This window comes from Budorcas taxicolor, chromosome 8, assembly GCF_023091745.1.
Source record: "Budorcas taxicolor isolate Tak-1 chromosome 8, Takin1.1, whole genome shotgun sequence".
NCBI lineage: Eukaryota > Metazoa > Chordata > Mammalia > Artiodactyla > Bovidae > Budorcas > Budorcas taxicolor.
The window spans coordinates 56,277,244-56,291,021 of NC_068917.1; the positions used below are offsets into that span (position 1 = coordinate 56,277,244).

The 13,778-nt window shown below is 34.0% G+C and overlaps 1 protein-coding gene across 1 annotated transcript in view; it reads left to right on the forward strand.

The window, feature by feature from the left end:
* The window catches only part of VPS13A (vacuolar protein sorting 13 homolog A), a 269,575-nt gene that overhangs the window by 114,369 nt on the left and 141,428 nt on the right, over window positions 1-13,778 (forward strand). The window contains exons 24-27 of the mRNA XM_052644629.1: window positions 5,489-5,570; window positions 6,993-7,147; window positions 7,628-7,784; window positions 11,801-11,880. Coding sequence (XP_052500589.1) covers window positions 5,489-5,570; window positions 6,993-7,147; window positions 7,628-7,784; window positions 11,801-11,880 — 474 coding nt within the window. The remainder of the gene's footprint in view (window positions 1-5,488; window positions 5,571-6,992; window positions 7,148-7,627; window positions 7,785-11,800; window positions 11,881-13,778) is intronic.

Consider the following 13,778-nt stretch of genomic DNA (forward strand, 5'->3'; position numbering starts at 1 on the left):
TGTACAGGAAATAAAAAAGGTGACTCTGAACTAAGAATACAACATCTCCCTATTTATTTACCCATGTAATTATATGTACTGAAGATTTCTTCTTCTTTATATAGCTTTGAGTTACTATCTAGTATTCTTTTCCTTACCTAAAGGGCTCTGGCAAGGATATCTTATTGGGCAAGTATAGTGATGATACACTCCTTATGTTGTTGTTGTTTGTCTGGAAATATCTTAATTTCTCTCTCATTTTGAAGGATAGTTTTGCCAGACACATAATCCTTGGTGTCAAATATGACTTTTCATTACCTTTAGACCTTCATGGTTTCTGGTAAGAAATTAGCTTTTAATAATTTATTGAGAGTCTTAGCACAGGCAGCTCACTTCTCTTATTGCTTGCAAGTTTCTTCCTTTGTCTTTCAACTGTTCAATGATAATATGTTTTGGAGTGGATGTATTTGAATATATGTTACTTTCAGTTATAGATTTTTTAGGTTCATGAATGTGCTTTGCTCAGTTGCCCAATTGTGTCCAACTCTTGGCGGCTCCATGTGCTGTAGCCTGCCAGGCTCTTCTGTCCCAGTTTTTCATCATATTTGGGCACATTTTTGGTAATTATTTTTTCAGATATGCTTTCTTGCCCTCTCTTCATCTTGTTTCTTGCTGGTGTTCTCATAATGCATATATCACCTTACATTATGGTATCTTACAGGCCCCTTAGGTTGTGTTCATTTTTCTTTATCCTTTGTTTCTTTTTTTTTTAAAAAATAATTTTGACTGATGTGTATACATGTTTACTGCTAGCTCAACTCTGCTTTTGAAATTCTCTGATGTATTTTTTCTTTCAGTTACTGTAGTTTTCAGGTCTGGAACTTGTTTGGTTTCTTTTATAATTTGTCTCTTTGTTGATACTTTCCATTTGTTGTAACATTCACCTGGTTTCCTTTATCTCTTTCTCAATGGCTCTTTTTAGCTCTCTGAGAACATTTTAGGCAATTTATTAAACGTTTTTTTTTTCCCCCAGCAAATCTGATGCCTTTGCTTCTGCTTGAACTATGTCTGCTTTTTCCTCTGTGCATAGGCAACACTTTGTTTCTTTGCATCTGTTCTCCTGCTGTTGTAACTAGATAGAGGAATTATGAGGAAGTTATAGATCTATATATTCATTAACAGATTTAAAAATACTAATACTTAGCAAATATTACAGTCAAATAGTACGATATTTTAAAAAGATTAGACACTATGATACTTTAAAACACCCAGGAAAGCAAAAATAGTTCACCAATCAGTGTTAAGTACACTTTATTGAATAAAGGATAAAAAATGTATGATTATTTCAGTAGACAAGGAAAAAGCATTGATAAGATCCAACAGCCATGCATGATATCAAACTGAGAATATAAGGGCACCCCATCAATTTAGGAAACTAATATAATGTTTAATTTGAAAAAGACTGAATGCTTCCCCTGTAATATCAAGAATAGTGCAGGAATGATGGCTTTTCTTGCTACTTCTATTCAAATTCATACTGAAGATTCTTGCTTCTGCAGTAACTTAAGAGAAATAATGACAGAATAGAAAGGGAAAAGTAAAACTGTTTCCTGATGATATGATCATTTATGCAAAAAGTCCTAAGGAATGTAGAAAAATACAACTAGCAATAGCAAATTTGTCACAGTTGCAGTCTGTATCATCAGTGTAAATAGTAAATTGTTTCTAAAAATTAAATTAAGAAAAATATTCCTTTCCTAATAGCATTAAAAAATTAAATAATTAGGACAAGTTTAGCAAAGGAATATAAGACCTGTGAATCTAAAACTACAGGATGTTTCTGTAAAAAATTGATCATGACCTAAATAAGTGAAATGATACAGTTAAAAATTAGAGGACTGACCATCTTAAAATGACAGTTCTCTCAGAACCCTATAGATTTCTCACAGTCCTAATCTAAATACCAGATTTTTCTTTTGGAAGTTAGCAAGTTTATTATAATACATGTATGGAAATACATGAACATATGTTGGCCAAAAAATTTGGATAAGAATAATGTTGGGTTTCTAATATTTGATTTCAAGGCTTAGTTTATAGCTCCTTTATTCAGGAAAGTATTGTTTCAGCATAAGAATAGACATAAAGATAACGAAAGTAGAATAGAATTCAGAAATAAATTTAACAATATGGTTAATATATATATTTTATTTCTTACAAAGTTTCCAGTGCAACTAAGTAAGCTAGTCTTTTCAACAATTGTTTTAAAATAGTTAGATTTCCATGTAGGGAAAAAAGTGAACATCAGCCTGTAACATATACCATACATGGAATTTAACCTGCGATGGAACTGAGACTTAAATGTAAATGCCCAAAGGTGTAAAGTTTGAAAACCTTCAGAAACAGAGAAAATCTTTGAGTTCTTGTGGTGGATAAAAGTGTCTTGGGATAAATAGGCACAAATACAGGAGAGAAAAAAGTAAATTTTAATTCATAGATATTAACATTTTCTGCCTTTTGAATGATACTGTTAATAATGAAAAAAGGCTGTCTATCCAACTGGGAAAATATTGGCAACCCATACAACTTAGAAAAGCTGTTAGTCGCTAAGTCGAATCTGACTCTTTGCAACACCATGGACTGTAACTCCGTAGGTTCCTCTGTCCATGGGATTCTCCAGGCAAGAATACTGGAGTGGGTTGCCATTCCCTTCTGCAGGGGATCTTCCCAACCCAGGGAATGAACCTGGGTCTCCTGCATTGCAGGCAGACTCTTTACCATCTGAGCCACAAGAGAAAGACTATCCAAAATATGTAAGGAGTCCAGGAATCCAATAAGAAATGAGCAAACAGACAAGAAAGATGTTCACTTTTATTATTCACCTCATAAAACAAAATCTTCTTTAATGAATGTAGTGTAAAAAACTTCAAAACATTAAATATTGAAATTGGGGGCAGCATAGTTGTTACTTTTTGTGGCGTATGCCTGATGATTGAGGACTCTGAGGGCAGCTTCTGAGTTGCTGGTAATATTCTGTTCTTGGATCTGAATTTTGGGTGCATGGGTGTGTTTTCTTTTTGAAATTTAGTTTTTATACTTAAATTACATACTCATATGCAGTAGATTATATTTCAGTAAAAATGTTTCCACCAAATGAATAGGATTCTGAGAAGCAGAAACACAATCCATGAACCTATGATATGTGTAACTATATTTGTGAAATTCTAATTAAAACTAGGGTGAAAATGCCAGTAAGATTATGTCTGAGAATGCTAAATGTTAATGAGGAAGTGGAGCCATACAAACACTAATCTACTGATGACATCATATAATGTCTTATAAACACTTGTGAAAACATATTGATAGTACTTATTAAAGTGAATATATAACAAAAATAAACTCAAAATGGATTAAAGATCTAAACATAAGACCAGAAACTATAAAACTCCTAGAGGAGAACATAGGCAAAACACTCTCTGACATAAATCACAGCAGGATCCCCTATGACCCACCTCCCAGAATACTGGAAATAAAAGCAAAAATAAACAAATGGGATCTAATTAAAATTAAAAGCTTCTGCACAACAAAGGAAACTATAAGCAAGGTGAAAAGCCAGCCTTCAGAATGGGAGAAAATAATGGCAAATGAAGCAACTGACAACTAATCTCAAAAATATACAAGCAACTTATGCAGCTCAATTCCAGAAAAATAAACGACCCAAAAAATCACCAAAGAAGACATACAGATGGCTAACAAACACATGAAAAGATGCTCAACATCACTCATTATCAGAGAAATGCAAATCAAGACCACAATGAGGTACCATTTCACGCCAGTCAGAATGGCTGCGATCCAAAAGTCTACAAGCAATAAATGCTAGAGAGGGTGTGGAGAAGAGGGAACCCTCTTACACTGTTGGTGGGAACTGGGATTGACCCAGCAATCCCACTGCTGGGCATACACACTGAGGAAACCAGAATTGAAAGAGACACGTGTACCCCAATGTTCATTGCAACACTGTTTATAATAGCCAGGACATGGAAGCAACCTAGATGTCCATCAGCAGATGAATGGATAAGAAAGCTGTGGTACATAGACACAATGGAGTATTACTCAGCCATTAAGAAGAATACATTTGAATCAATTCTAATGAGGTGGATGAAACTGGAGCTGATTTTACAGTGTGAAGTAAGCCAGAAAAAAACACCAATACAGTATACTAACACATATATATGGAATTTAGAAAGATGGTAACGATAACCCTCTATGCGAGACAGCAAAAGAGACACAGATTATAGAACAGTCTTTTGGACTCTGTTGGAGAGGGAGAGGGTGAGATGATTTGGTAGAATGGCATTGAAACATGTATACTGTCATGTAAGAAACGAATCGCCAGTCCAGTTCGATGCAGGATACAGGATGCTTGGGGCTGGTGCATGGGGATGACCCAGAGAGATGGTATGGGAAAGGAAGTGGGAGGGGGTTCAGGATTGGGAACACGTGTACACCTGTGGCAGATTCATGTTGATGTATGGCAAAACCAATACAGTATTGTAAAGTAAAATAAAGTAAAATTAAAAAAAAGTGAATACATAAAATTCCACTCAGATACATGCACAGTAGAAAATCTTGTGTTTGAGCCCATGTGTTAAACGATGGTTATACTGGTAATGTGAGTAAAAGCAAAAATCTCTAAACCACACAAATATTTACCAACATTGTAATGGACAAATAACTAGTGGTTTATATTCATCAATGTATAGTAGTAAGAATGAGTAAAGTATCAATATGGATAAAATTTAAAGAATACTTTGTTGAAACAGTGTCACAGGAAAATGTATGCAATATTATTGCCTCTTTCTGAGTTTAGAAGGAAACAGGTTAAATAATATTAATTAAAATTAATTAATATTTTACTTATAAAATCAGTCATAGAAGGTTAAAAACAAGTAAATACATCAATTTTAGGGAATGTGATCAAGAAAGTAGCACATAAGATGCTTCTAGGTAAGTATGTGGTACTATTTTGGTTTTTGGCCTGGATGGAAGATTCAGGGGTATCTTTTATTATTATCATTTTCAAATGAATTATATTTTTTTGGTATGCTCTACTTGGCTCAGGACAGTAGAAAAGTAATTTACTAAATTATCTTTAAAAAATTAAAAATAAAAGTACAAGCTCCCTAACTACAGAGGCTTTTGAGACTTTGGTTGTTTCCTGTGGATGCCATAGAGGTGGCTTCCTTTATTTAGTAAGATGTTAAGGTATATCTAGATTTCTTCCTACACAAAGTCTGTCAACAAGGAAATGATTATAACAGTGTGAAATTTATATTTAGCCTTAAATTGTAAAAGCACTCCTTTAAATTTACATTTACAAATTTTCTAGTTCAGACTGGAATTTTTCCAGTTAATTCAGATTTAGGGGTGTGTGTATTTGTTGTCACAGTTGTCCTATAACTTACAATAAAAGTCTGTGTATCATTTGAGAGTGAATTAACTTTTCTTCCAGGTTCAAAGATCCACTTCTTTCGGAACATCACAGATGTCACAGAAGAAATTTCCTCTTTTGGAAATTCCATGTGTTGAAGATGGTAAAATGAAGCTACTTTAGAAAATTTTCCTTGTTATAAATTGATTATAAAAATAATTTTCATTTGAAGACCACATAAACAATTTCATGCTATAGTAGATATGCATGTTATCTAGAAAATTTCACTTAAAATTCCTTTTGCAGTGGGATTATCTGGAGAGAGTAACATGGAAGCATATGCACTACCATGTGTAAAATAGGTAACCAAAAGGAATTTGCCGTATGACTCAGGGAACTCAAACTGGGGCTGTGTAACAATGTAGAGGGGTGGAAAGGGTGGGAGGTTAAAGACGAAGGGGACACATGTATACCAATGGCTGACTCATGTTGATGTGTGGCAGAGGCCAACACAATATTGTGAAGAAATTTTCCTTCAATAAGCTTCGAAAAACAATTGAATCCTGTAGTAACAAGGACCGCTAGTAAGTTTTAATCTTCTCTATCCTATTGTGATCTAAAAGAACCCATGAAAGTTTGTGTCTAATTTATAATCTGTTACTAAGCTTTTGGAGATCTTCATTATAGTAATTTTTTTAACTTTTCACATTTTCTTTTTACTTATTAAAGGAAAATAATCAAGCCTTAATATCTACATTCACCTATGAAGTCTTGTATATATTTTGTTATGAAATACAGGCTTTTTTAGCCACATTAGAAAGAAAAATAAATGAGTCTTACTCTTTTTAAGAGTTTAAAAATTGCTAAATGTTAAATAACAGAAATTGCCTTGTTGATCCTCAGTTTTCTAGAGAATGTTTACCTTTCTTTGTAGTGACCAGGCTTGGTGGGAAGGGGAAGGAAATGTTGTTTGTGAGATCATCTATCCTAAAATTCAGTTTTATATTTTTAGGGATATATTAGATGGTTTTAGTTTCTCTTAAACCTTCTTTTAATAGTTTGACTGGATTTTGGACCCTTTAAAGTATGTTTAAAAAATTTATTATCATATATATATGGCTATATAGTTGTACATATGTGAAATAGTGCTTAATCTTAGCTTCTCTGTTTAAACTGCAGGGCCTGCTTTTAATGTTTCAGAGTTTGTAATTAAGTTCTGTTTTGCTCTCCAGATAGAGTGAGCATATTAGTATGTTCCTTTGAGTATTCATCATGTAGGTAGTAATTGGCCTTGGCATTTGCTATAAAATTTTCTTTGGGAGTTTTTAGACTATTGATTTTAAAGATGCCTATGCTAAAGATTGCATTTTGTAATTTTCCATACATTTTGTCATTAAGAATTTATTTTTGCAGCTGTAATCTCTATATGCTTTTTATTTTTATGTTGCAGTTTTTTGAAAACTCACATTTCAGTTTTTTGAAGTAGTGTTGTAGTGTTCATATTTATTTCAGATAAATTATTAAAATTTTATTATTAAATCAGTCCTGTAGATTTTTGTCTTAAAAAATGTTCTGTGGTATTTAGATTCAGATGAGGAGTATTTTGATGCACCATGTAGTCCGTTGGAAGAGCCTCTTCAATCTCCATCTAGAATTAAAAGTCCTCAGCAGAAAAAACTTCAGAAACCAGATTGTTTTAAAAATATGATTGAGTATAAAATAAGATTTGAAGTGCCAGAGGTATGCCTTATATGTACCATGGTAAAATTAATAAGGCTTATTTAAATTTTGGTCATTTCTGCTGTTTACAGATTGTTTATATAGTCTTATTACTAATAGACATTGTTGTTTTAATCCTATTTAAGCTCAATCCAGATGTTACTTTGTGATTCTCCTTCCCCTTTGAAGATTAATTTCCTTAATAATTAAAGATTTGGCCACCCTCACCTTCTGAGAGGGACCACATCTGCCTGTGGAAAGTTTAAATAAATCCTCTTAAAAAAAAAGAATTAAGAGTTTACATATATTATTACTATTCAGTATATATTTATTGAAAATAATTTGCCTAGTGCATGTATTTTATATGTATAAGATCTCCCCTAAATTTAAATACATATCATTTATATCATATGTATACATCATATATTCAAATATGGCCATCATCTGCATAAATATTTTTTTTTGTGTTAGATAGTTGTTTCTTTTTTCTTTCTTTTTTAGGTTTTGATTCAGTTCTGTCACCTTGTTGGAGACTGTGAACTACCTGTGGTAGAAATTAATGTCTTAGGATTGGGCACAGAGATTGAGCTTAGAACATTTGATTTGAAAGCAAATGCCTTTTTGAAAGAGGTCTGCTTAAAATGTCCAGATTATTTTGGTAAGTATCTCTGTTTTTAAAAATAATTCAGTTCAGTTCAGTCACTCAGTCGTGTCCGACTCCTTGCGACTCCATGGACTGCAGCACGCCAGGCCTCCCTGTCTATTGCCAGCTCTTGAAATTTACTCAAACCCATGTCCATTGAGTCGGTGATGCCATCCAACCATCTTATCCTTTGTCATCCCCTTCTCCCGCCTTTAGTCTTTCCCAGCATCAGGGTCTTTTCAAATGAGTCAGTTCTTCGCATCAGGTGGCCAAAGTATTGGAGTTTCAGCTTCAACATCAGTCTTTCCAATGAGTATTCAGGACTGATTTTCTTTAGGATGGACTGGTTGGATCTCATTGCAGTAGAAGGGATTTTCAAGAGTCTTCTCCAACACCACAGTTCAAAAGCATCAATTCTTCAGCACTCAGCTTTCTTTATAGTCCAACTCTCACATCCATACATGACTCCTGGAAAAACCGTAGCTTTGACTAGACAGACTTTGTTGGCAAAGTAACAGACTTTTGTTGTCTCTGCTTTTTAATATGCTGTCTAGGTTGGTCATAACTTTCCTTCCAAGCGTAAGCGTCTTTAATTTCATGGCTGCAAGCACCATCTGCAGTGATTTTGGAGCCCCCCAAAATAAAGTCTGTCACTATTTCCACTGTTTCTCTATTTGCCGTGAAGTGATGGGACCAGATACTGTGATCTTAGTTTTCTGAATGTTGAGCTTTAAGCTAACTTTTTCATTCTCCTCTTTCATTTTCATTAAGAGGCTCTTTAGTTCTTCTTCGCTTCCTGCCGTAAGGGTGGTGTCATTTGCATATCTGAGGTTAATTAAAAAACTTAATTTTACTATTTGATTAGCTTCTAGATATAAATTCTCTAGACATTTAGTTAGTACATTTGATATTATCAAGACATATTATGAGTTAGTCTTCAACTTTCATATTATACTTTGATCTAAGGAGTAGGCTAGAGAGATATGAAGATAATTTTTCTCATTAAGAAAAATGGTTAAATTTAAATCTACTTAATGAATACTAAAATACCGAAATAGTTTTCTATTGATATTACAACAGTTTACCACAGATTTATTGAATTTGTGTAACTGAGATGTCTGACAGAAGTCCCAACAGGCAAAAGTCAAGCTATTAACAGGACTTCTGTTTTGGAGGCTGTAGGGGAAGATCTGCTTTCTTCTTCATTCAGGTGTTGGCAGGACATCAGTTTTATCTGATTTGAGTCCATTTTCTTACTGCTTATAAGGTGTAGATTGGGCTTGGCTCCTACAGGCCTCTCTGAATCATTGCAAATAATTTTTTTATCCCAGAACCATTATGAGGTGTTAGATCCTTCTTATGTTGTAGTCTCGCTAACCTTTTCTTCCACTCTAAAAACTAAGGTAATTAAGATTGGTTGCCTCTGGACAATCAGAGATCATTTCCCCTTAATCTTGACCTTAATCACCCCTGTAATGTTACATTTACCATATGAGATAACATATTCTCAGATTTGGGGGAATTGGAGCATGGACATTTCATTTAATTCCAAGGGTTTTTAATGCTTGCTTCAAGATTTCTTTTTTGAGTCATGTGTTATTTAGAAATGTGTTGTTTATTTTCCAAATATTTTGGAATTTTCCAACTAGTTTTCTGTTACTGATTTTTGTTTTCATTCTTCTGTGGTCTGAAGGCAGACATTGTATGATTTCTGTTTTTAAAAGTTGCTAAGGTGTGTTCTGTGGCTCAGAATGTGGTTGATATTGGTGAATATTCCATGTGAGCTTAAGAATAATGAGTATTATGCTCTTGTTGGATGAAGTAGTCTCTAGACATCCATTACCTCCAGTTATTTGATGGTGTTACTGAGCTGAATTGTGTCCTTACTGATATATATATATATATATATTTTTTTTTTTTTTTCATTTCTGATAGAAGAGTATGAAGGGTTCTAATAAGGTAGGGGTTCATCTGTTTTTCTTTGCATTATGATCATTTTTTCCTTTCTATTGTTCAATAAGTACACCTTAAGGATTGTATTCTCATGGAAAATTGACTGCTTTATCATTATTTAATGCCTTTATCCCTTACAACTTTTGCTTGCCTTGAAGTATGCTCTGTCTGAAAATTAACATAGCTATCCTTGCTTTCTTCTTTTTAGTGTTAGCATAATATAGTTTTCAACATCTGTTTACTTTCAAACTATATGTACTTTTGTATTTAAAGTGGGTTTTTAGCAGACAGTATATACTTGGGTCTTATTTTTTTTTAATTCATGTTGGAAAGTGGTGTCGTTTTTAATTTTTAAAATTTAAAAAAAATTTTTTTGAGGGGGAGGTTGGCATGGCCTTGTGGCTTTTAGGATGTTAGTTCCCTGACCAGGGATCAAACCCGGGCCCTGGCAGTGAAAGTGTTGAGTCCTAACCACTGGACTGCCAGGAAATTCCCTTTTGATTGTTGTTGTTGTTGTTTTTTTAATGTTTATAAGTTATTTAAGTTTTAAATGGAAGCTATCCTGTGAAATCTTACAAACTCATTTAGGAGTCCTCCCCATCCCCCCACCCTGTGGTGAACTGAGATACTAAAATAAGGGAGTTAAAAACTTAAGCTGAACTCTCTGTGGGAATAAGAAAGGTGAGGAATATGCTTATATACACATCAAGGATTTGAGAGTGTCATCTTCTCTGGGAACTCATTCTCAGACAAAAGATGTTGTTAACTGGTATAATGAAATTTCCCCTTTTCTGTGAGCCCTGGATTAAATGTGATCTCTGTATGCTGGGAAGCAGATTAAGTATTGTGGCCTGAAAACTTAGTTACTGGAAATGATTTACACATTTTTAGTTCCATACTCTACACTTGTTCTGTGCCCCTCCAGAACTTGAATCTGGTGAATTGTGTTATGATTATCTCTTCCTAAAAAAATTATCATACATGCAAGAGACAGAATTCTGCCTTATTATGCTTTTTGCATTAAGAGTTTGCTCTGACAGTTGGAAAGAAAAGTGAGCCAACTTGATAGTGCTTTGCAATAATCCCAGAAGTATTACAGAAATTTTTAATATTTGTTTTTTTTATAATTGTTTGTTTCCCTAAGAGCAAAGGGTAAGAAAACCCTTGCATACATAATACAGGATATACAACTAACAGTTCACCTATTTGTGTAATACATTTGCTTATGTTTTCTTAGAAAGAGTAGCAAGAAGCGAATACAATATTTCTTACACAAAGTAAATAATCAGTAAATAGTTCTTCAGTGAATGAACAAATGTGTGAAAAAGTGGAGACTTCTTTAAGGAGTGAAATGTGATTAGCATCTACAATAGAAGGCTAGCTTAAGTACTAATAAACTTAAATCTGGAGGGTTCTGTGGAAATACACTGTATTTTTTCCCTCATGAGTAGTATGACTGGTTTGTACTCCTATCTTCCAGTATCTCGTTATTGATTTCAAAGGCATAAGTAATTTGCTAATGATGGTTATAGAGACTTGACACAAAATACTCTTCTTCAGCAGTTTCCTTGCTTATTTTCTTAGATTTTAAGCAGAAGCAACAATATAATTTGTAAAGACTGATAATACAGTACTCAAGTTTATTTTAATCTAAACTAATACACAGAACAGCTTATTTCTCATCAACTATCTGATGTTTTTTGTAAACAGTCATTTTTAGAGATTCTGACTACTTCTGTGATTCAGGACCAGAATCGCTTCATGTCCTTTCATTGTTCCTCATAAACATTGTTTTCTCTATCTGATTGCTACTTTTACTTAACTTCCTATCCAAGTTTAGAAAGGTAAGACAAGAATCTTTTGCAGTGCGGCATAAGGAAAGGGAATCATGAGATGAAATTACATTTGTAGATTTTAAAATAAAGGAAGAAAGACCACCTGATTTGAGTAATACAGAGATCAGAATTCAGAACTGATACAGGAAATACTTCTTTTCCAATTCTATAATTGTTAATATTTCCTGCATTTATTTCCTATTAGTTTTTCTATGAAAGAATAATTTGAGAAATTATTTTTAGATGAAAACAAGAAACCAATTTATTTGATTACAACACTGGATAACACAATGGAAGATCTCTTAACACTGGAATATGTGAAGGTAAGTAGTTTGATTTACATACTTGCTATGGTAAGCAAGTGGTGCTAGTGGTAAAGAATCTGCCTGCCAGTGCAGGAGACTTAAGAGATGTGGGTTTGATCCCTGAGTCAGGAAGATGGCCTGGAGGAGGCCGTGGCAACCCCCTCCAGTGTTCTTGCCTGGAGAATCCTGCGGACAGAGGAGCCTGGCGGGCTACCATCCATGGGGTCGCAAAGAGTCGGACGTGACTAAAGCAACTTACCTCGCATGCAAGCGTGGTAAGCATACTGCTGAGTGAGATATTTAAATCAAGTTTTATAAGTTCAGAAATACTCAGTTTAATCTCCATCCTGATGTGATCACTGTAACTCCTAAAACTTCAAGATGTTTTATTTTGTCATCCTCTATTAGATAACTTGTGATTTATAAACATTTAATGTATCAGGACAATAAGCAGCCCACTTTCTAAGTAGAAATGACCTGCAGTTTGACTGTTTCCCCCCATCAGGGAATCTACAGACTTTTTAATCTTGATGAAATTTATTGTGGTATACTATAAAAGATGAAGCTTTCACTTGATTTCCCATGATAGTCTGAAGTTACCTAATTTTCCTGCTGTCAGTGGGTCCATTGCTTTTCTGTTGACTTGTGATAACCAAGTCATCGTTTATTAAATATTTATGTGTACTGTCATCTACATATGATTTCGGCCTTTGTTTTCATTGATCTGTTTTTATATAAGTGCCACATTATTTTAATAATTATAGTACTTTATAGTAAGAATAATGTTCAGTAAGCGTTATATAACTTTTAAGATCATTTTTTACTATTATTGTTGTAGTTTTTAGTGTTTGTATTATTTATGAATTAAACAACTTTCATATTATCAATATAAAAATGTTTCAGATCTAAATATGACACAGAATATTTGATACCTGGTGGACCATCCTGTCAAAATTTTGTTTTAACATTCAGGAAGATTTGGGAAGGACCTTACAGAGTTGTGGATTATTAAATGATTTTCCTCTACATATGACAATATCTAAATTTCCACTCTTTTTTTGGTGGGAATTTTATTCTTTCTTTAAATTTACTTTTTAGTTGGAAGAAAATTGCTTTACAATGTTGTGATGGTTTCTGTCATAGAATACCACAAACCAGCCATAATTATACATTTATCACCTCCCTCTTGAGCCTGCCTCCCCACCCCCCATCCCACCCCTCTCAGTCCTCACAGAATGCCTGGCTGGGGTCCTGTGTTATATAGCAACTTCACACCAGCTGTCTGTTTTGCACATGGTAGTGATTGGAGAAGGAAATGGCAACCCACTCCAGTATTCTTGCCTGGAGAATCCCAGGGACGGAGGAGCCTGGTGGGCTGCCATCTGTGGGGTCGCACAGAGTCGGACATGACTGAAGCGACTTAGCAGCAGCAGCAGCAGTAGCAGTGTATACATGTCTATGCTGCTGTCTCCATTTGTCCCACTCTTTGCTTCCCCGACTGTCTGGCAGTCCATTCTCTATATCTGCATGTTCTTTCCTTCCCTGAAGATAGATTCATCAATATCATTTTTCTAGATTCCATATATATGCATTAATATATGATATTTGTTTTTTTCTTTCTGACTTCACTCTGTATAACAGGCTCTAGGTTCATCCACCTCACTAGAACTGACTCAGATTCGTTCTTTTTTATGACGAATATTTCATTATATGTATGTACCATATCTTCTTTATCTAAATTTCTACTCTTGGTAATAAGATAGTATGTAGCATTTATTGAATACTTGCTCTGTACTTAACAAGTTTCTTTTGTTCTGGTGAAGCAGTTGTTTAAGTAATTATATGTTTATAAATAGCTCAAAAAATTATATAAATGTGTATTAGGACCATTGTATAATTCTATGTACAATTGTGTT